General features: G+C 40.1%; 4 protein-coding genes across 14 annotated transcripts in view; 2 read left to right on the top strand and 2 right to left on the bottom strand.

The window, feature by feature from the left end:
• The window catches only part of LOC124861391 (NACHT, LRR and PYD domains-containing protein 3-like), a 923,911-nt gene that overhangs the window by 15,442 nt on the left and 884,809 nt on the right, over positions 1-23,660 (bottom strand). The gene's annotated exons all lie outside the window — the stretch shown is intronic.
• Positions 1-23,660, top strand: part of LOC124861426 (gastrula zinc finger protein XlCGF57.1-like) — a 1,067,819-nt gene that overhangs the window by 551,161 nt on the left and 492,998 nt on the right. The window lies entirely within an intron of this gene.
• Positions 1-23,660, bottom strand: part of LOC124861417 (gastrula zinc finger protein XlCGF57.1-like) — a 364,644-nt gene that overhangs the window by 275,118 nt on the left and 65,866 nt on the right. For 2 of the 3 annotated variants that reach the window (XM_047355164.1, XM_047355163.1), the window contains one exon: positions 16,986-22,906. The exons of the other annotated variant lie outside the window; for it this stretch is intronic. In XM_047355164.1, the coding sequence (XP_047211120.1) occupies positions 20,640-22,906 (2,267 nt within the window). In that variant the 3' untranslated portion in view covers positions 16,986-20,639. Of the gene's footprint in view, positions 1-16,985; positions 22,907-23,660 lie in introns of those variants that run through there. 3 annotated transcript variants of the gene reach the window in all.
• On the top strand, positions 2,231-5,988 carry LOC124861505 (DPH3 homolog). Of its 2 annotated transcripts, none has more exons than XM_047355308.1 (4): positions 2,231-2,415; positions 4,197-4,424; positions 4,980-5,054; positions 5,496-5,988. In XM_047355308.1, exons 2-4 carry the CDS (start codon positions 4,317-4,319, stop codon positions 5,562-5,564), a joined length of 252 nt encoding a protein of 83 aa, XP_047211264.1. In that variant the 5' UTR covers positions 2,231-2,415; positions 4,197-4,316; the 3' UTR covers positions 5,565-5,988. The 2 variants fall into 2 exon arrangements, with proteins under 2 accessions (XP_047211264.1, XP_047211265.1); XM_047355309.1 differs by having other exon boundaries at positions 4,158-4,424.

Raw genomic sequence — 23,660 nt, 5'->3', positions numbered from 1 at the left:
GCCAATGCCATCCCTACAGTAAAGCATGGTGGTGGCAGCATCATTCTATGGGGATGTTTTTCAAAGCAGAAACTGGCAGACTAGTCAGGATAGAGGGAAAGATGAATGCAGCAATGTACAGAGACATTCTGGATGAAAACCTTCTCCAGAGCATTTCTGACCTCAGACTGGAGCGACGGTTCATTTTTCAGCAGGACAACGACCCGAAGCCCACAGCCAAGATCTCAGAACCACCCTGTAAATGTCCTGGAGTGTCCAAGCCAGAGTCCAGACTTGAATCTGATGGAACATCTGGAAAGATGTGAAAATAGCTGTGCACAGACCTCTCTCATCCAACCTGATGGAGCTTGAGATGTTCTGCAAAGAAGAATGGGCCAAACTGGTGAGCTAAGCTTGTGGTGTCGTATTCAAAATGCTTGAGGCTGTAACTGCTGCCAAAGGTGGATCATAAAGTGTTGAGGAAAAGCAGTGAATACTTACAGAAATGTGATTTCTTTCCTATATTTAATAAATTTGCAACAATCTCAAACAAACTTCTACCAGACTGTCATAATGGGGCGTTGTGTGTAGAAGTTTAATGAAAGAGATTAAATTGATACCATTTAGAATAAGGCTGTAATATAACTAAATGTGGAAAAAGTGCAGCGCTGTGAATACTTTGCAGATGTACTGTATGTCATTTATTTTAGTGGCAAGTACACCTTCTAAAGGAGAGGTATTATTACAACTCTTCACTAATGGATTACTGGTTTATATGGCCGATGTGTTGATTTCCAGTCATGTTTAACTCAGTGCTGATGTGTGAGAGTTCTACTTCTTTCTTTGGTACAATATCACAATAAACAAACATATATTTTACCTTTGGTTAACTGTGAGGAGGAAACTGTTCTGTCACCAAACAGAATCACACCAGCTGTGGAGGGATTTAGGAGGTAACTGGTGTCCACCACTCCCAGTGCATGGACAGCCACATTAAACAGGCTTGCAATATTCTGCATAAGCAACATAATCATTTATAAAGATTTAAAGTGGCTAAAACTGTCTTTGCCAGCAAATCTGAACATTTGTTGATATCAGTTTTAAAAAGATGAAGTAAATGTTGACAAATAAGTGAAACATGAACTTAAAAAATACAATCACACACATTCCTCTCCTGTCAACTGCTGATGTGGACGAAAGGAGCACAGCTCTGAATGATGGACGGACGCTTTGACCCTTGATTTGTGAAGGGACAACGTCTGGGCCCCTCTTTTTCCAAAGTAAGGTTAGGTCACAATCAGATTTACCAAGAAACAGGTTCATGCATTGAAGACTTATGCAGTAAAGCTGGACAGTTTCAAAAAAGCAGGTTTGATCTGCTAAAATGAATGTTTTACATTTGACTGTAGCTTGTAAGCTTTGAGAATGACCTTGCAACTGATCACAGTATGTATTATAATCCTATGTTTAATCAAAATGATCAATTGTGATCACAAAAATCCTTAAAAAAGAAGTGTGTCTCATCTATTCCGTGTAGTAGAATGATTTCACATTAGTTTTGTATTATTGGGTCATTTGACCTAAAAACTATTGAAAAAATCATTATTTGTGAAAAGATAAATTTATGAAAAATAGAAAATGCAATAAAATCAGATAAAAAAAAGGGTGTGCCTCATCTATCCAGTCTAGTAGAACAATTTCAGACAGATTTTGTGTCAGTGGGTCACATGACCTGGAAGCTATTGAAGAAAAATGCTCATTTTGGACAAAAAACAAAAATCCTAATATAAAAAGGCTTAAAATTGAATAAAACTGAGTGTGCCTCATTGATGTAATCTAGTAGCAAGACAAGGAATTTATGTATTTTTATTTTCAACGATTGTTTGGTTCGGAAACTTAGTGAACCACCGCGGGTCAGAAGAGGGAGCAACAGAGAGCAGCTAGCCGAAATCTGAGTGCCTGAATCGGATCAACCGTCAGCTAGATGCCGCTAACTCCGCGGAGCTTGAATATCTAAAGCAACTTTTCTGCTGTTGGTTCAAATGTTGTCGCCCTGATAAAAAGAGGCTGATTTATGTAACTGTTCATGTTGCAGCCTTATGGTAGTTAAACATGTGGTGTGATAATGATTTACTGGAAGCAGTTTCCTCATCGGTGAGCCGCTGTTCACTGAAACACGGAGCTGTGAGGGCAGCCAGAAAACCATGGAGAAACCATGGAAACCATGGAGAAACCATGGAAACCATGGAGAAACCATGGAAACCATGGAGAAACCATGGAGCGGCAGTTTTCTAGCAGCTGATTTTAAAGATTAAAGTCAAAACTGATTTAATTACCTTCATATGGAGATAAAACCCCGAGGCTGAACTTTTCCAACACGAACTGGAAAGCGGACGTAAACTCCGGGGAGGGTCGTTCAAGAAAAGAAACCAGGAAGTAAAAATAATTTATATAATATATTCCAGCTGTTCTTATGGGTCCATTTTCTAAGTTGAACCAAAAAAGCTTCTTTTTCTCATGACTTTAGAAGAAATGTCCTGGTAAAATATCTTTTAATTTACTTGAACATTTTGTATTTATTCCGGTTTTCCAGACTTTGATTTTTCTTTCGCTCCTTTTTCCACCAGAGGCACAGAAGTAAAACTAGTCTTGAAAGTTGCTGCTCATTTCAACACGTTGACGTTTCATATTTTGCTGTTTGAGTCATTTTTGCCTGACTATGTGTTGCTTCTGGGAAAAAGGCATTTCATTCTTTGAAGGACTTTTCTAACTGAAATTGAAGTAACTTTTAATTTGTAATTAGTTTATGACTTCATATAGATTAGAGATGACATGGAAGCCCAGAGCTGATTATTTATCTTGATTTGATCAATATCATTGGAAAACATCTTTATTACTCCATGATTATTTGCAAAGAGAGGCTAAAATGAGTTTTCACAGCAACATTTTGGATTCATGGTAGATGCATGAATAAAATAGAATAATCCTTCATTTTCTTAAATGGGAATTCTTATGAATGACCGAACACAACATGTCAGTTATTCAATTTATATTTCCTCATAACAAAACTAAAATAGTGTTGTTAAATGTTGCATTGTGTCCGAGCTACCGCCCCCTGCTGGCGGTCAGACGCCTCGAAGCTCCTCCGGTCCTTGGACCCCGGAAACAGTCACCATTTCTATCTAAAGACTCTTAAAGGAACGACTCTCAAACAGTTTCTAACTTTTAGCTCTTTTTCATCTAAATTAAGGCAGATGAATGATTACAGAGATCAGCGCTGAGGCTCCCGTCTCGGACCGGTACCGTCTGTTAGAGGATGATGAATAGCCTCGATAGAAGGTTACATGTAGTTTTATATCTGGTTCTTCAATGCAATGGATGTTCCCTCCGTCAGTGTTTATCAGTAGACTATATGTCACCATTGTGGTGTCTATCTGGTAGGTTGTGTAGTAGCGGGTGTACATACTTAATCTAAGTGTGCTGTAGGTTTCTAATCAACCCAGTTATACCAGCTGCTCCACCATCAAACCCAGTGCCCCAGCTTCAGGTCATTTATGACAAACCTTGGGCCATTTATCCTTGTACTGTATATTTATGAGCTTCTAATCCTATTGTAACAAAAGGGAAACATTAGAACTTATATTTTACTTCACTATGGTATAGATGGGAAAAACATCTATGAGCAAATTAATAAAGGTTATTCTTAACAACGTGGAGGCCATATACAATACTGAGCCTCATTTTGACTTGTTTTAAGGACATTACATCAAAGTTGGATCAGCCTCTAGTGTGTTTTTCCACTTTAATTTTCTGTGTGACTCCAAATCCAGGCCTGCATTGGTTCATAAATTTGATTTCCATTGATGATTTTTGTGTGATTTTGTTGTCAGCACATTCAACTTTATACAGAACAAAGTATTCAATGAGAATATTTCATTCATTCAGATCTAGGATGTGTTATTTGAGTGTTCCCTTTATTTCTTTGAGCAGTATATATATATATATATATATATATATATATATATATAAAGTTGTTCCAGTATATCACTAGCCTCATAGTATTTTGTCATAGTTGAACGTTTTTAGAAAACAAGAAAAAAACTTTTTTCAGTAAGCATATTTTATTTTATTAATTATACTATGAGGCTAATGATGTGATAACATGATGTTTTATTCAGAATAACATTTTAAACATGGTAAATACTTCCACGTCAAAGGAGCGTCAGTCTGACGCGTCACGGCCTGAGACATCGACGTCATCACTCTGCGCCGCACACCGGCTGTAAACAGCGTGTAAGAAAGCCAGTAGAACCAGTGGATGGTGTCTCGGGTGAACTATGTCGGTGTTTCATGACGAGGTGGAGATTGAAGACTTTGAGTTTGACGAGGAGACGGAGGCCTACTACTTCCCGTGTCCCTGCGGAGACCGTTTCTGTATAACTAAGGTGAGTTCAGCCTCCAACCAAACTCCAGTTTAAATATTGTGCTTTGACCTTTTTCCGTCCTGTAGGACACACCGACACTGACCTGCTGAGAGAAATATGTTGTCATATAGTGAAGTAAAGTGTTCGGCTGAATTCGGCTGGGTCCAATTAATCATTTCTCCACATGTTTAGAAGTTATGTCATTCTTTTCTGTTGTTTGTAAGTTGTTATTTTTCTGTCAGAAAACCTTTTTAGCTGAATTTTAGACGTATTCTCTTATTTAACTACTTTTTTTACACCTTAAAAATATCTCCGTGTCCCACTGGATCTAAACCCAAATGTTCAACATTTATTCATATTTCTCCTCAGCTGTAAATCAGAACAGGACATATTTATCCTGCTGTATTCAGGGATTTATTGGTCATTTAAATTAACAGATCATTTCTCAGAGGGCTGGTTTAATCTCTTCTTTCATGTCTGTGTAAAATTACAGGTAATGTTGTTGTATCTAGACCTTGACCTTTGACCTGCAGGCTAATGTTGAGTCCAGATTTAAACCCGGTTTGTGTTTCTAAGGAGGACCTGGAGAATGGAGAGGAGGTGGCCACATGTCCCAGCTGCTCGCTCATTGTTAAAGTCATCTATGATAAGGTAGCGAACGTCTCAGATCCAACGTCGTGTCTGTGGGAACCAGGGGGGGTTAACCACCCAGCGGGAGGTGAACCACCCAGGAGGGGCGAACCACCACCCAGGAGGGGCGAACCACCACCCAGGGGGGGCGAACCACCCAGGGGGGGCGAACCACCACCCAGGGGGAGGTGAACCACCACCCAGGGGGAGGCGAACCACCCAGGGGGAGGTGAACCACCACCCAGGGGGAGGCGAACCACCCAGGGGGAGGTGAACCACCACCCAGGGGGAGGTGAACCACCCAGGAGGGGCGAACCACCACCCAGCGGGAGGTGAACCACCCAGGGGGGGTTCCAGAGAGTAACTCATTCTGTTCAACCTCCTTTCTGGATTAAATTAAATTGAATTTGCACATAAACGACATGTGACCTAATGTCTGAAACATTGTTTTCTGTCCTTCAGGAGCTTTTCATGTCCGGAGAAATCATCGAGGCTCCATCAGAGCCCAAACTGCGGCGAGTTCAGTCCTGAACCGGGACTCGGGTTTAAACAGATTCTGTTCAAACCGACTGAGACGCTCCGAGGGGAGAAAACATACACTTCATGTTTGACGTGAGCCCTCATGTTTCCAACAGGTTTCTGTTGTCAGGAGTTAGTGGTGCGTTCATGTTCCATGGGGAAATGTCAGACTCCCAGAAGCTGCAGAAAAACGATGCTTTTAGCAGCTGGAGGTCAGCAGGAAAAGAAGTCCAGGATGACTGGAGGTTCTCCTGAAGCTTTCAGCTCCTGAACCAAGAAATCAGAATTCACTGAATCAGTTGGTCCAAACTTGAACTTTGCCCTGTTGAGGTCAGCAGTAGGAGAAGACTGAAAAACCAGGGTTCACTGGATCATTTAACTGGTTGCCAGACAGCTATAATACTGTGTTTCTTTGAATAAATATGATAAATATGTATTTCTGATCCAGTAGTGTCATTATTTGCACTTTTACTTGTTTTCTTTTTTTAGTTCTTTATTCAGAGATCATTTTAACTTCTTCAGCAGATTGAAAAACGGCCATTAAAGTCTCTACATCGTTATATAAACTATATATTTAAAACTTGATCATGTTGTCTTTACAACAGACCATTAGGTTCTCTTTGAGGAAAAAAATAGGATATGTATAATTTTACAATGAAATAAGAAAAAAGTGGAAAAAATACCACAAAGTCTAAATGACCCTGGTGCAAAGACGTGTGGCAGCAATATCTTTGGTAAATGAGGCGGTAACTTTATACCTCAGGATTTAATGCAGTACTTCTCTTTTAGCATAAAACTTTACGTATATTTACTTGTGAGGTTTCAGGATTCTTCATTGATGGTAACGTGTCTCCCTCTTGTGGTGAAAACACAAACTGCAGCAGACCTGGATAATTATTAAAATATACAAATCTGAGAATACTCTGGCTTCCTCCCACAGTGCAAAGACATGCCTGTTAGGTTAATTGGTCACTCTAAATTGCCTTTAGGTGTATGAATGAGTGTGTGCATGGTTGTGTGTGTGTTGCTCTGCGATGGACTGGCGACCTGTCCAGGGTGAACCCCGCCTCTCGTCCATAGACTGCTGGAGATAGACACCAGCTTCCCCGCGACCCACTATGGAATAAGCGGTAGAAAATGACTGACTGACAAATCTGAGAAAAGAATATACAACATGAATAAAGTGCACAAGTAGAGGCATCAGTCATTGTTTAGGCCAACACTGCTGAACAGCATTATGGTCATATTTAAGGTGTATAACTCATTGTAACACAGAGCTACTGTGTCTCTCATACATGTGTACCATATGTAAAGGATGGTTTTGTGTCAACTTATTTTGTCTATTAATTTTTCATCAAGTTTTATTATCTGAAACATGCTGTCCGATATTATCACACTACGGTTGCTCATTATTAATCCATCAGTTGCACCTTATCAGAAAGAAATTGATTCATTTCAGTAATTCCTTTCAAAAAGTGAAACTTGTATATTATATTCATTCATTACACACAGACTGATATATTTCAAATGTTTGTTTCTTTTAATTTTGATTATTATAACTGACAACTAATAAAAACCCTTAAATTCAGTATCTCTGAAACTTAGAATATTGTGAAAATGTTCAATACTGAAGACACCTGTCGCCGCACTCTAATCAGCTTATTAACTCTAAACACCTGCAAAGGCCTTTAAAAGGTCTCTCAGTCTAGGTCTGTAGGCCACACAATCATGGGGAAGACTGCTGACTGGACAGTTGTCCAGAAGACGACCATTAACACCTTGACCAAGGAGGTCAAGACACAAAAGGTCATTGCTAAAGAGGCTGGCTGTTCACAGACCTGTGTGTCCAAGCACATTAATAGAGAGGCGAAGGGAAGGAAAAGATGTGGTTGAAAAAAAGAGTTCAAGCAATACGGATAACCGCACCTTGGAGAGGACTGTGAAACAAAACGCGTTCAAAAATGTGGGAGAGATTCACAAAGAGTGAAATGCAGCTGGAGTCAGAGCTTCCAGAACCACAAAGCACAGACGTATGTAAGACATGGTTTCAGCTGTCGCATTCCTTGTTTCAAGCCACTCCTGAACAAGAGAAACATCAGAAGTGTCTTTCCTGGGCTAAAGACAAAAAGGACTGGGCTGCTGCTGAGGGATTCAAAGTTATGTTCTCTGATGAAGGTAAGTTTAGCATTTCCTTTGGAAATCAAGGTCCTAGAGTCTAGAGGAAGAGAGGAGAGGCACAGAATTCATGTTGCTTGAGGTCCAATGTGAAGTTTCCACAATCAGTGATGGTTCAGGCTGCCATGTCATCCACTGTGTTTTCTGAGGTCCAAGGTCAACGCAGCCGTCTACCAGGAAGTTTTAGAGCACTTCCATTTTCACTTTCATTTTCCAACAGGACTTGGTACCTGCAAACAGTGCCAAAGCTACCAGTACCTGGTTTAAAACCATGGTATCCCTGTTCTTAATTGGCTAGCAAATGCACCTGACCTTAACCCCGTAACACATGGGGTTAACGTTCTGTGGTTCTGTAGAAAAACAAACATGGATCAATACTGATGGATTAACCTGAACAGATACCAGGATCATCTTATGAGCTAAAACTTAACACTCTTTATTATTGGCAGCCCTCTGTCAATAATAACCAGTTATTGGTACCAATTAATCAGTTAAAAACAAATATTTCTAAGGTGGATTTTTTTTACCCACTGGATTAATATACTTCAATTAAAGAAATAGTTTTTCTTTAATCATAAAATTGACATTTAGCTGCTGCAGTAAGTAAAGAATTTATTCGCCAGGTTTTTACACATCTTTAGCAGGCCTGTCAATAACTGAGGAGGGTCTCTGTGTTCATAGTGGACCTAAGCAGCGTAGGAATCCCTGTTAAATTTCCAGGACTTTGTCATCTGTTAAAATGACACAATGATAAATTAGTTGGAAGCTAAATGAAACAGGGTACAACATGCTTCCCATTAAAGGTCTGGTAAGGTTTGGACATTATTTGCTAAGAATCTGAGGTACAAAGAAGACATTAAGTATTGTGAAACAGTTACTATGTTGTCTATATTGTTTCCTGCATGGAAATGCATGTAAAATTATCTTTCTATTATCCACAGCAAGTACAGAACTGAACATGCAGAAAACCTGTCGAAGGTGCAACTGATGGATTAATAAAACAAAATTTACTTGGTGCCTAAGCCTATAGCAGCATAACTACAGAGATAACTCAGGATAACCTAAGCCACTCTAACTATAAGCTTTACCAAAAAGGAAAGTTTTAAGCCTAGCCTTAAAAGTAGACAGGGTGTCTGCCTCACGGACTAAAACTGGGAGCTGGTTCCACAGGAGAGGAGCCTGATAACTAAAGGATCTGACTCCCATTCTACTTCTAGAGACTCTAGGAACCACCAGTAAACCTGCAGTCTGAGAACAAAGTGCTCTGTTAGGAACATATGGACCAATCAGATCTCTGATGTATGATGGAGCTAGATCATTAAGGGCTTTATATGTGAGGAGGAGAATTTTAAATTCTATTCTGGATTTAACAGGGAGCCAATGAAGGGAAGCTAAAATAGGAGAAATATGATCTCTTTTTCATTTTCATCAGAACTCTTGCTGCAGCATTTTGAATCAGCTGAAGGCTTTTAACTGCATTTTGTGAACATCCTGATAGTAAAGAATTACAATAGTCCAGCATTGAAGTAACAAATGCATGGACTAGTTTTTCAGCATCACTCCTGGACAGGATATTTCTAATTTTGGCAATGTTCTGGAGGTGAAAGAAGGAAATCCTAGAAATCTGTTTAATATGGGATTTAAATGACGTGTCCTAGTCAAAGTTAACACCAAGGTTTTTTACTTTATTACCGGAGGTCAATTTAATGCCATCCAGGTTAAGTGATTGACTAAGCAGTTTCTTTTTTAAAGACTCCGGTCCAAAGACGACAACTTCTGTCTTGTCTGAATTTAGAAGCAAAAAATTTAAAGTCATCCAAGTTTTTATATCTTCAAGACATGCTTGTAGTCTATCTAACTGGTTGGGCTCATCAGGATTTATGGATAAGTAAAGCTGAGTATCATCAGCATAACAGTGAAAATTTATCGTATGCTGCCTGATAATTTGACCTATTGGAAGCATATATATAGTAAAGAGAATTGGCCCAAGTACTGAACCCTGTGGTACTCCACAATTAACCCTGAAGTTTAAAGATGATTTATCATTTACATGAACAAACTGGAATCTGTCAGACAGATAAGATTTAAACCAGCCTAGTGCTGTTCCCCTGATCCCTACAGCATATTCCAGCCTTTCTAAGAGAATATTATGGTCGACTGTATCAAATGCAGCACTGAGATCTAACAGAACCAGAACAGACACAAGTCCATTATCTGAGGCCATAAGAATATCATTAGTGACTTTCAGCAGAGCTGTTTCAGTGCTATGATGAGCTCTGAAACCTGACTGAAACTCTTCAAACAGGTCGTTGCTGTGTAAATGCTCACACATTTGATTAGCAACTATTTTCTCAAGAATTTCAGATAAGAATGGAAGAATGGATATAGGTCTTGTGGAAAAATGTGTATTTACCAAGGGAAGAGACTGGAAATCATCACTCAAGTCATCCTTATTGATTACTATGCACATGGGAGGGCAGTCTAAAGAAGTCAGACACGATCCAAGAACCCTGCCAAAACTGTTCTAACTAGACAAACAAACAACATTTCTTTATAACAGGTTCAAGGCACAGTAATTCTTGAAACTGAAGCCCTGATAGAGAGGCATGCTTATCTGGGACTCTTCGTCCTTGGGATTCTCGCTGGGACAAAGATAGCCTTTTTTAGATCCATTGCTCTGAGCACCGATTATAAGCTAGGCTACAGATTAAGTGACAGGGACAGGGGGTAATTACTATTTTAGGTCATGCAGAGTATCAGGTAATGAGGAGGGCTCTTATCCAAGGCACCACAATTTTCATCAACGGTCTGTAATTTATTAAATCATCTTGATCAAGCAAAGGTTTCTTAAGGGTTTAATTACAGCGACATTAAAAGCCTGTGCTACATATCCACTCACAAAGGATAGATTTATCATATTGTCACCTTCCTAAAATAATGGCCTAAGTCATTTTTGTCAACTATTATTATTTGCCTATATCATCTCCTCATGATGCTAGCCACCTCTTGGAAAATTGTCTAAATCCTCAGTTGAAGAGGTCATGCAATTCCATGCCTGTTGTATAATGGCTCATGTCAAGAGTACTCAGCCACTGAAGCTATTTCCATAATTCAGGGCTCATCCCTGTTGGTAAGTGATAAGGATTACCACTATATAGGCTAGAAAATAAGTATTTAAATCCTGTCTTTCAGTCAGCTTTTTTGTCCACCAAGTAGCTACATTTATGACCTGTGGCTGTAACAAGCAATCATTTTTTGTCAACTCTTTTCTTTCTTTTTAAAGATTACTTAATCAACTGTTTTTCTTTTACTTTTCCACATTATATGATCTAATAGAGAAAGATATTTAGCTTAATAAAAAGGACCATAAGAAATGGCTATGTCAACACTCATATGTTATTACCTTTTTGGGTAAAATTGTTGATAAATATATATATTTTAAGTTTGTTGTTTCCTAAAAAACTTGACAAAATGACTTAGGCCATTAATTTAGGAAGGTGACGATATCTAAAATGGGACTGCCAATCAGAGGGAACACTTCCTTACTGTAAATAATTTGGTTGGGATTGGGTCCTACATACAAGTCCACTTCCTCCAGTAGAAGTGCAAGGAGAATGGTCCACATCAGCAGCAGTGAGGAAGTTGACAGGGAGGAGAAGATTTCGGTGGATAACTTTTGTCCTTGATGTAACAAGTTTTTTGATGCAATAGACATTTATGTCAGGTTTCACAGACACCACTTCATACACTGTCGATTCCCACTTGTATGCAATCTTCCTCTTTCCTCGCTCACCACGATTAGCAACCAAGACTCTGTCACCCACATCAAGAGGGGAACCTTTAGCCTTGCGGTTGTAGTACATTGCTTTGTGGGCTTGTTCTGATGAAGTTGTAGTGGTATAGAGATGTTTATTTCTGTACCACTAAATTCCGGTACAAACTTACGGTTGACTCAAGTGGTTGTGGTATAAAAGAAGCCGCCCCACTCCTCTGAAACACATGTCTCCTATATGCACTTCCACTGAGTGGCTCGCGTCCTGTTGGACTTGGCTGCAGATGAGTGTCAGATCGCAAAGTGTGGTATATGCGGCTTTGATTTCCTCGTGGTAGGTGTTCTCTCTTTCTGCCCTATGGCTGATCTTAGTAGAAAAGCTAAGTTTAGTATGATTATAGGTGAACGCCACAGGGCTGCTTCTCTTCCTCCTCCTGTGCGTGTGTGAGTGCGGTTGTGTGGATCAGCAGGAGGGCAAATACGTTAATTCTCATCGTCAGCTCAAGTTTCTTATTTTAACTGAACTAGTGGTCAAGTAATTAAATCTCATAGGTCTCTCCTGATAACTGGATCGTTGCTGTTTTGTCTCCAGACTGCTATGAACTGTTGCGCAAACAACTTTCAGCACGCTTGGCTGTTTCCTACGTCTGGATCCCGGTGGCTCTTACTGGTGGTTGAATTGTTTGGGGTGTGTCATCGGAGCGCCCAGCTTACATCCCGCTGTGCCATGGCTAGTGGGCCACATTTGGTCCCAATCCTATTTTAACTTAGTTTGGGGGAAGTTACTGGGTTTATTTTGTAAATTACTTCGTTTTTTTTATTATACTGGGATGTTCATGATATTTATTAATTGTTGTTTCTTTTGCAGCTGAGGCCCGGTGGTGGTGCTGGTGACGGTGTCTTCCTCCTTTGTGTGCCGTGATTCCTGAGTCTCACTGTGTCTGGTGCCTTTAATAAGGGTTATTTTGGTTTTTCTGTGTTTAGTGGAGGCCGTCCCTCAGTACTGGGTCCTGCGACAGGTAACCTCAGCTCCTCTGGGTTTTTTTTTGTTTTGTTTTTCTTTGTTTAAATTTTTTTTCTCTTTGATAACAAGTATTTAAAAAAAAGAGTATTTTTAAATTAGGGTTTAATAAATTGACTTTGTAAATTCGGATCCCGTCTCAGTCGTCACAAGTATTGTTATAAACGAACCTGTGTGCCTTTTTCTTACACAAAGGTAATATTCTCTGGGTGAAATTCCCAGGGTAGCGTTGTTGAGCTTTTTATCCTTGGGTTTGGGGTTATAGTACCTAAGATTGCCACAAAGTGTTTTGTTGAGCAATTTGGGCTGCCACAGAAGAGGTCATGTTTGAGGCGGGAGACAAACTCCTGATGGCTTACAACTGGGCCATTCGACAGAGCATGCTGGAAGACCACATCAATGGGCAGGTGTGGGATCCTGCCAAACATAAAGAAAAATGGCGCGAACGCAGTTGTTTCACGCTCAGTAAATTGTAGCAGAACGTCAGCATTCTGAACTTCCGGGGCCATCTTGCCTTGGACTGGGAGGAAGCGCTCACATCATGTTCCCAAAAGTTCTATTATAACGTTCGACAATGCCGTTTCCCATCGGGTGGTACGGCGTGGTGTGGGATTTATGTATGCCAGCCATTTCCAGAAGTTCAGTGATAAGAAGACTTTCAAAGTTTGCCCCTCAATCTGAATGGATATGTTTAGGAAAGCCTTATATGCAAAAGAAGTCATCCCACAGACGACGAGCCACTTGTTTGGCCGACTGATTTTTTACAAAGAAACGCATAAGCCATCTTGGAAAAGTGGTCTGTCACCACCAGGACATCCACACTCTGCTTATCAGAGAGGTCAGCTGTCCAAAAGTCTATAAAGACCAGTTCCATCGGTTCAGAGGTGTGAATACTTTCAAAGGGAGCTCTGTCATTAGGCTCAGGGGTTTTCCCAACCACACAACGAAAGCAACCTTTCACATGGTTGATGTCGTCACGTTCTACCCCAACTCAAAAGAATCTCTGTATGGCGAGAGACAGCGTGCGGGCCTTGCCCTGATGACCAGCCGTATCATGCACACCTTGTAGGACTGTGGCTTTTAAAGAGACAGGAACAATAAACTGCTTACCAGCCATGTTCATTTGTTTGTCTTTTTTAACTCTGTACATCAGGCCATCCTTAATGAAGAGGTTAGGCCAGTGTCTCAGCAGTTTTAAACCGCAGGTGACTCATTTACTCGTTCACGGCTGGTGGGCTTTCCGTGATGTCTGCTCAACACACCATCCTGACCTTGTAAATTAGCAAGCTCACTCTTTTGCATATGAGCAGACCACTCAGTGTCACCGAGTTGCAGGACAGCAGGATTAATGGCTCCCATCTGACTGAACCCTCCAGACTCATGTGCATCAAGAACAGCTGACACATCTTGCGATGTTAATGATGTCTGGGAAGTCGGTGAGGACGCAATGCCATTTTCATCTGCGCACTCAATAACCAGCTGACAGTTGGTAGTATAACGAAATGCATCCTGGACTGTTTCATCCATCATACCGTTTACCCGGTTATGTAGCATGGTATATGGTTCAGTTACAATGCGATGGCTCATGCATGACCGAACACATGGCTCTCTTCTCAAGGCATCAGCAACAATATTTTTGCAAACCAGCAATATAGTTCAGGTCGAAACTGTAGGCAGCAAGCCTGGAAACCCACCGTTGTTCATAGCCATCTAACATTGGCTTGGTCAGTATGTATGTTAACGGGTTATTGTCTGTCCAGACTGTAAAATGACATCCTTTTAGCCAGTGGCTAAACTTGACCTATATGTCCCATTTAAGAGCAAAAAACTCTAAATGATGTGCAGGATATATTTAGCTGGGAGCGTGAGAGAGTCCGACTGGCAAAAGCTATTGGTCTGGCAACCCTCCCACCTGGAGGAAGCTGTGACAGAACTGCTCCAAGGCCATCAAAGGAGGCATCAACTGCAAGAAAGAATGGAGCATTAAAATCTGGATGAGCCAAGGTAACACTACTTATCAACTCATTTTTAAGGATATTAAAAGCCTCCCGGCACTCATTCCAGTCAGCCGGGGACAGTTTAACTTGACCCTTTTTGAACTGCGGTCTGTTGCCTCGCCCCTTTTTGTTGGTCGCTGGAGGCTCAGCCACTAGGTTAAAGAGTGGTTTAGATTTGACAGAACACTTCTCAATAAAGTGATAATAGAAAACCATACCAAGAAAAGATATAATTTTCCTGGCACATGGCGTCTCACCATCAGACTCTGTGAGATCAGTTACCTGTACCTCACTGATAGCCAGAACTTTACTAGGATCAGTGCTTACACCATCCTCACTTATCACGTGACCGAAAAATTTCACTGATCTACGAAGGAAGTGACACTTTTTGGGAGACAGTTTTAAGTTATTCGTAGCCAGACGAGAGAAAACCATCTGAAGCCATTCAAGTGCAACATGTTCAGATGATGCAAAGACTGTCAGACTATCTAAATAACACAGCAAGCTAATGAAGTTTTCATCCCCAAAAATAGACATCATCATCCTCATGAAAGTTGCATGGTTGTTGATCAAGCCTTGTGGCATCCTATTATACTCATGCAGGCCAAACGGAGAAGAAAAGGCTGTAAATTCTTTTTCATTTTCGTGCAGCTTCACCTTATAGAACCCTGAAGTCAAGTCCATGGTGGAAAAGAAAACATTACCACCAAGCGCAGCGAGGGCATCTGTTTGATGAGGTAATGGATGAGCATCTTTAATGGATCACGCATTCAGCCATCTGAAATCATTGCAGATTCGAAGATCTCTATTCGGTTTAACAACCAGGACCAGAGGAGAGGCATATTTGTTATGTGATTTGCGAATAATCCTCAACTCCTCCATTTCACTGAGAGCAGTGCGCAGCTTTTCATAATGGCAGGGTGGAACACGCCTGTATGGTAGTCTAAAGGGTTTGTCATCCACAACACGTATTCTGTGCACAAAATCTTTAGCCTCTCCACAGTCCATTTTATGCCTTGAAAAGATAGATTCGAACTGCTGAATGATCTACAATAACTTATCTTTCCATTCAAGGGAGACTTCACAAGATGAGAGGTCCAAGTCTTGGAGTCCAATGTCGCTCAGATTACGTGACATCTCCTCTTGAGTTACTGGGTTTTCTACAGAGTGTGTGGTGTACTGTGCGTTGGATCGGATGCACTCAGGTTTTGTGAAGTCATGCACAGAAACACAAGTGGACACATCAGCAACTTTTGCGTTTCTTCTCAGAGTGAGAGGTTTTTCAGTTGGGTTTACAATCTTGACAGGGACACAACATCACCATACAATGACACCACAACTCTCCCCACTAGAATTTGTCTGGGTCTACTCTTGGACTGGGTTGGCTCAATGATGAGTGAACAGCCAACCAAAGAAACAGCAGATGCAGGCAGTTTGGCCCAAACTAAATGTTCAGATAGGGCCTGGAGCATTACAGAGCTTTTGATTTTGGCTGTGCCCACTTTGATGGGTTTCACTCTAGGGTCACGGGTCATCGAGTCTGACAACAGGGAGCATTTGTCAGACCCAAAATGTTTGCGCAGCGGATTACGCTGGACATCAACTCCACAATTTCGTATTCCACATCTGACAACATCCATTGCTCTGCCTCTAAGATGGATCAGAATCTCCTCAGCCTGGTGTTCTTGCTGTATGTCACCCTTTTTGATGTAATTTCTCATTGAGTCCTCCCATTCATCAACTGTAACTGCATCAGAACTCTCCCCTCTAAAAAAAGGCGGTTCCCTCACCTGGTTTCTGGAGACGAGCTGAACTTGAGAGAGATCAAATGTACTGCGTGGGACTTGATGACTTTCATTTTGGGTTTTTTCTATCTCAGTTCCACTGAGGTTGTCTGAGTGAAGGTGTGACATAATACTATCAGGTACCTGCTGCCCTATTTGCCGGACAATAGCGCTCATCTGAGTCCAGCATTAGTAGCATTCAAATCTGGAAGTGATGTGCTAGAACACTGAGGAGGTTAAATAATAGGACAGGGCTGACTACTGGGTGTAACAGCTTCCCCAGTCACAAATGAGACATTTCTAGCATTACATCAAGTAACGTCCCACCTAATGATTGGTCACCCAGAGAGAATGGGACAGGGGTGTTAAAGAACCTTCTACCTCTACCAACAGAGAGTGGAGTCGTGTTTGATTCTCCAAAATTACTGAAGTTCATTTTGAGGAAAGTCCAAAAGTAATCAAAAAAGTAAAAAAAAAAAACCCACTTCACATGAGCTTATTAATACACCAGACATTCTAGACTAATGTTGACAACCCAGACAGCATAGTGGAGCCTAGCTACATGAAGTCCAGAAGTCACCAGCCTGGTCTGGCCTAGTCTTGGACGAATCACTGCAACAATGTGACCTATGCACTTCTGGTGGCTTCTCTGGTGTAGAAATAATCACAAGGAGCTGCTCGAACTGTGGCATCAGTCGTCTTTAATACTCATCTGTATTTCACACTATGAGCATCAAGGTAAAGTCAGTCTCTGGCCAATAAACAAGCGCTCTTTTTTTATAGGTATATTAATAATAATATTTCTTTATTGGACATAGAAGAGACATGTTTCCTTGCCAGAAATCCTCATGGCTTTGAGGATTACCCACAATACCTTGCTCTCTATGAGTGAATGCAGTATAACCTTTAACCAGCAGATGGTGCATATTAGCAGAATTTAACCTCAACCATTTTAACTGTTACATACACAGCTCTGACTTAAACCAGGGAGTCAGCCTCCTATGAATAATTAAATTCTTATTCAAGGGGGCTACATTGTCTAATGCACCACACAATGAGGAAGTAACACTATGAACAAGAGAATCCATTTGTAAAAGGGACAAAACTAAATTTGTGCCCTAAGCTGTTTTTCTGTGATAATAAGACAATTAAAAGTGGAACAGATTCTTTAAAGGTTGTTACAGCATTGTCTGATAATGATCTACTATAATGACATTTTCTTTCAGGCGTGGAGTACTCTTAAATCAAAGGTTATTAAAAATAGTCAGACAGGAAAGTGTTATCAGGAAATGCTAGTATTCCTTTACAATCAATGCCATTTGTCAGCACAAGGTCCAGAGAATGAAGTCAAAAGTGGGTAGGTTTGGGAATATTTTTAGCAAAGCCAATTATGTCTAAGAAAGCATTAAAGGCTATATTTAGGCTATCACTTTCAGTGTCAACATGAATGTTAAAAACAACCATGATTAAAGTAAAAATAGGACAAGTTAAAAAGTAAATGCAATACTGTACAGTACTTTTTTCAGCTGCTAATCAACATAAAGCCCTTAGCTATTATTGCTAAAAGGTATGACTTCATGACAGAGCTTGTCATAAATAAAGCATGTAAGTAAAAGTGAGATGCTGGAGGTCCATGTTGGGACCACATGTGGTGCAGAAATGGCTACAAAAGAGTCAGAAAGGTAAGAAAGTAAGTATGGTACTTTTTTTAACATTCATTACATCCAAAATGTTTCTCTCCACTGTCTATTCTTGTGTGTATGTTTAAAGATGACTTAACCTGTTAAGCCCTAAGGAGTTTTAGAGCAATTTCCACCTGAAATTACATACCTTAAATAAATCAAGTATAGCTCCACAACTACAAGGACTACATGCAAACTTTTGGTACCTGTGTAAAGGTAAGACATAACTGAATATATTTTAGTGGAACCACTGTTGCAAACATTACTATGTCTGATTTATTCATGATTAAACACAGAAGATTTTCTACTTTTTGGCCCTCGCCTTAATTTTATTCTAAATAAACATTGCAAAACACCATGAAAATTCTTTGGAAATCCAGGAGAACCCCCGGGTTGTATTCATCAACATCTTGGCTATAACTGCAGCAAATTTGGACTGAATCAGTTGAAGCATTTCTGTTCCACAAAGGTTTTAGTGGGCAATGTGGCAGGCGGAGCTGGGATTTCGGCAAAATTTAGCCAAATGTGCCAAAACGGTGCCGAATGTGTTTTTCACCTCATAAAAGGGAATCTGGTCAAATAAAAGTACTGATTACCATTGTAGGAGTCATTCTGCATACGACATAGCCTTTGGGCATGACATTTACCCTGTGTATCATCAAAATGTATCATTGTGCACAGCATAATATCAATATAATGAATAAAAAACAAGTTGAATTGTATAGTTTTGTTATCGAGCAAACACGTGACATACCTCGTTCGAAAGGTGAGGGTCTCTAGTTTCCGTACATACTGGTCAAGTGGGGGCGGACCATACTATGTCTGTGTATGGAAGTATTTTCCCAAAAGAAACACTACTTCCGGTAGGACCTTAAAACAACTTCCTGTGTTTTTAATGTGCTGTAAAACCGAAAGAATTTGTGTAAAACAAATTCGATAACTTGATTTATCAACATTGAAGCCTCATCTTCCGAGATATTTAGAAAAAAAAAACTTAACCGTGTTTTAACCAGTTTTACGGCCGAAGAAAAATAGGCAGGGCTTAAGGGTTTAAAGGCTAAATGTTTACCACAGGCATCACAACTAAAGTGTTTAGCCCCTTTTACATTTGCTTTGGAAAGCCCAGGGTGTGTTTTGATATAAATTTACCCAGGTAATTTCACTTTACCAGGGCTTTACTTTCACAGGGAAATGGGTCCATTCTAAAGTAGGTATTTTCAGCTTTCCCCTGAATTATTTGAAGGGTTGCGTGCAGTGAGGCATGGCTCCACCAGTGAATGTTAGTTTAGATATTATTTGTTTTTACACCATTAATTTGTCACAAAAGGTAGTTTTAGGATGTTTATAAGCGAGAAAGAAGACCTCAAAACTTAATCTGTGCAGTCAGTTCATCAAGAATGACCCTACATTGAAATTGTATTTCAGAGTTACATGGTGGTCTGGCTGCTGAGGTAAGCTAAGCTAAGCGAGCGGTTGGACTGGGACTTTCCCACTAACCGCTGCCTGATCTTGACCTGGTACTCTGGGATTTCCCACTATCTGTTATCTGTTTGTGGCAGTTGAAAATGAATATAAAGTGTTTAGTAGGTATGTGGTGAATAACCGCAAGAAAATAAAAATGGTATATTTTCAGCCGAAAATTTGGACATTTCAAGTTATTGTTGGCGTTAATTATAAACTATTTCACCACAGTTCTGTAAGACAAATATTTTATTGCAGCGCTGATGATCAGAGCACTATTTTCCATGTACATACGATTGTCCTATCATGTAAACCTAACTTTGTAGAGTATGAACTCATATTTATTTCTCTCATATACGTCTATCTAATTCATCTAATCTATTTTAATTTATTTGTATTTTATTTGTATTTATTTATTTTAGTTTTATGCAGACAGCTCTACAGGAGGAGAGACAACAGTTCCAGGTTTGGATGCAGAAGCTCGGTGATCCTGCCATCCTCTGCTCTACTTTATGCATCCTGTACTTTATATAAATTCTTGCTTATGATTAGACAGTCAAGGTATTTATTTCCTGTACCTTTGGACTGATTCATCAGTTTTGTTTTACTTCATTAAGTAAAATGTTTACTGAAAACATGTTCTGTAGTTATCTAATATGAGTTTACCTGATGATAATAAAAGAAATATAGGTGTGTTGATAAGTGTTTAGTAGATATAGAAGTTGTAAAGTAACAACTTAGGCAGATGCAGGATGATAAAAAAATGTATGTAAAATAATTATATAAACTCTTCCTGTCTATGGATCCATAGCAACTTAGAGAATAATGGAAGTAATTAATTAACTGTATAACTCATAAACTGCTCATCATCTATAATTTATCAGTTGAAACAAAAAAAATATTTATTAGCGAATAGTCTTTTAAACTGAGTAAAGGAGCAATGCCATATGCAGGACTGAAGGTATAGTGGAGTTTTTTTAACAACTTCCCCATACGTTATTAGGGTGATTTAAATAAATGCTCCATGGTCTTTCTGAGCAGTGTAAACAAAACATACACAATCCCCTGGGATTCTTATTATCCGGGTAAAACAAATACTGGGACTTCGGTAGAAAGGGGGCTTTTATTTCCTCTGTGGTTTATCATTTGTGGGTTTTAACTTTGACTTTTTGTGTAATCTTATATCACAAGCATCTCAACCAAAGGGCTTGTCACTTTTGTGGATTCTCATGTGTCTGTTTAAATGCGACTTGTAGGCAAATCTTTTCCCACATGCATCACAAGCAAATGGTTTGTCTCCTGTGTGGATTCTCATGTGTATGTTTAAAGAAGACCTCGTGGTAAATCTTTTTCCACATGCATCACAACCAAAAGGTTTGTCTCCTGTGTGGAGTCTTCTGTGTCTGATTAAATTTGACTTGTATGAAAAATTTTTTTCACATGCATCACAACCAAAGGGTTTATCTCCTGTATGAATTCTCACATGTAAGGCTAAGCGTGACTTTTGGGTAAATCTTTTTCCACATGCATCACAACCAAAGGGTTTGTCTCCTTTGTGGATTCTCATATGTTTGTCTAAATTTGACTTGTAGGTAAATCTTTTTCCACAAGCATCACAACTTAGGGGTTTTTCTCCTGTGTGGACTCTTATGTGTTTGTCTAAATTTGACTTGTTGGCAAATCTTTCTCCACATGCATCACAACCAAAGGGTTTGTCTCCTGTGTGGATTTTCGTGTGTAAGGCTAAACGTGACTTTAAGGAAAATCGTTTTCCACAAGCATCACAACCAAAGGGTTTGTCTCCCGTGTGCAGTCTTATATGTAAGGCTAAGCGTGACTTCAAGGCAAATCTTTTTCCACATGCATCACAACTGAAAGGTTTATCTCCTGTATGTAACCTTATGTGTCTGTTTAAGTGTGACTTCCAGGCAAATCTTTTTCCACATGTGTCACAACCAAAGGGTTTGTCTCCTGTGTGGATTCTCATGTGTTTATCTAAACTTGACTTGTAGGTAAATCTTTTTCCACATGCATCACAACTTAGGGGTTTGTCTCCTGTGTGGATTCTCATGTGTGTGTTTAATTGTGATTTGGAGGGAAATCTTTTTCCACATGCATCACAACCAAAGGGTTTAACTCCTGTGTGGATTCTCTTATGTATGTTTAATTGTGACTTGGAGGGAAATTTTTTTCCACATGCATCACAGCCAAAGGGTTTAACCCCTCTGTGGACTCTCATGTGTTTGACTAAACTTGACTTGTAGTTAAATCTTGTTCCACATGTATCACAAATGAAGGGTTTGTCTCCTGTGTGGATTGTCATGTGTACGTTTAAATATGACTTGTAGACAAATCTTGTTCCACATGTATCACAACCAAAGGGTTTATCTCCTGTGTGGATTCTTATGTGTCTCTTTAAATATGACTTGTAGACAAATCTCTTTCCACATGTATCACAACCAAAGGGTTTATCTCCTCTGTGGATTCTCATGTGTCTGTTTAAATGTGACTTGTAGGCAAATCTTTTTCCACACGGATCACAAGTGAAAGGGCTGTCTCCTGTGTGAATTCTCATGTGATTGGCTAAACTTGACTGGTAGATAAATCTTGTTCCACATGCATCACAACTAAAGGGTTTGTCTCCTGTGTGGGTGATTACATGTGTGTTTAAATGTGACTTGTATGCAAATCTTTTTCCACATGCATCACAGCCAAAGGGTTTCTCCCCAGTGTGTACTTTTGTGTGTCTGTTTAGATCTCGTTTCAAGTTAAAACTTTTACCACAGTCTCCACAATTAAACTTTTTACTACCTGTCTGCACTTTTGTCAGTGAATCAATAGTTTTCTTCTCTCTGAAACAAGTCTCATTACCGGAACAATCTGAAGACGTTAATCTTGGATGACATGTCATGTGACTCTGAAGAGAGCGTCTGTTAGCAAATTTTCCTCCACAATCAGAGCAGCTCAAAGATTTGTTGACAGTGTTTCTGCCTGATCCTGGAGTCCTGCTCTCCTTCCAATCATCCTCACTGTCTTCAGTTTCAGAGTCTGATAAGCATTTAAGCTCAGATTTATGATGCTTCACATCCTCATCTTCAATCTCTGAATAGTCGGAAGTGCTTCCATGAGTATTTAGATCTGGGTTCCTGCTGGATTCTGCTGTTCCACAGTCCTCTTCTTTAATTTCTCCTTTTATCTGGTCAGCTGAGCTGCTGCTTGGAAGATCTCTGTCTTCTGTTTGGCGTTGATGAAGCTGAGAGAACAGAGGTTTTTCTTCATCCTCTTCACTCTTGATAGGAGCTGCAGTTAATGGAAACCTGGTATCAGTCTCCTCCTTCACAGTGAGCTGCTCTCCTTCCTGACTGGTCCAGAGTTCCTCCTGTTCCTCCTTTATGTGGAGGAGCTCCAGCTCCTGCTGGTCCATATCAGAACTCTGTTCTTCAGGAGCCTCTTCTTTAACATCTGCAGACATCATTGAAACACATTATATGCATTATGAACAACTTTATCCTGACAATGCTACAAAAACGATAAAGATTAGAACTAGAGAAAATAATCTGATAAATATAATCAGTGAACAGTACAGTAGGTAAAATAGTAATAATAATAGAATAATCTTTATTTTTGTTATTGGATTTGTACATTCTAACGAAATTGTCCTCTGCATTTAACCTATCCCCTTAGGCAGGGTTCTCCCCAGCGCAGGCACGCTGAAATTGACTGGCATCTAGGCTCCCTCTCCGTGTTGTTCTTATGTTGGCTATTGCCCATGCTCTGAATCTGTTCTCACTTCTTTTCACCCTATGAAGGGGGACGCGGTGCGCACGCCGCTTTTTCGATGCACCGAGCAAAGAGCAAGCTTTGCAAACTCCTGCGCGCTGCGGTCAAAGTTCAAGATAGTTAAACTTTGACCCCAGCGCACAGCCTTCCGATGGCTAGAAATAACCGTGAAGCATGGAGGAGGAGGTGTGATGGTGTGGGGGTGCTTTGCTGGTGACACTGTTGGGGATTTATTCAAAATTTAAGGCATACTGAACCAGCATGGCTACCACAGCATCTTGCAGCGGCATGCTATTCCATCCGGTTTGGGTTTAGTTGGACCATCATTTATTTTTCAACAGGACAATGACCCCAAACACACCTCCAGGCTGTGTAAGGGCTATTTGACCAAGAAGGAGAGTGATGGGGTGCTGCGCCAGATAACCTGGCCTCCACA

The sequence above is a fragment of the Girardinichthys multiradiatus genome, chromosome 24 (genome assembly GCF_021462225.1).
Source record: "Girardinichthys multiradiatus isolate DD_20200921_A chromosome 24, DD_fGirMul_XY1, whole genome shotgun sequence".
NCBI lineage: Eukaryota > Metazoa > Chordata > Actinopteri > Cyprinodontiformes > Goodeidae > Girardinichthys > Girardinichthys multiradiatus.
This window is presented reverse-complemented; position numbering and strand designations above follow the sequence as displayed.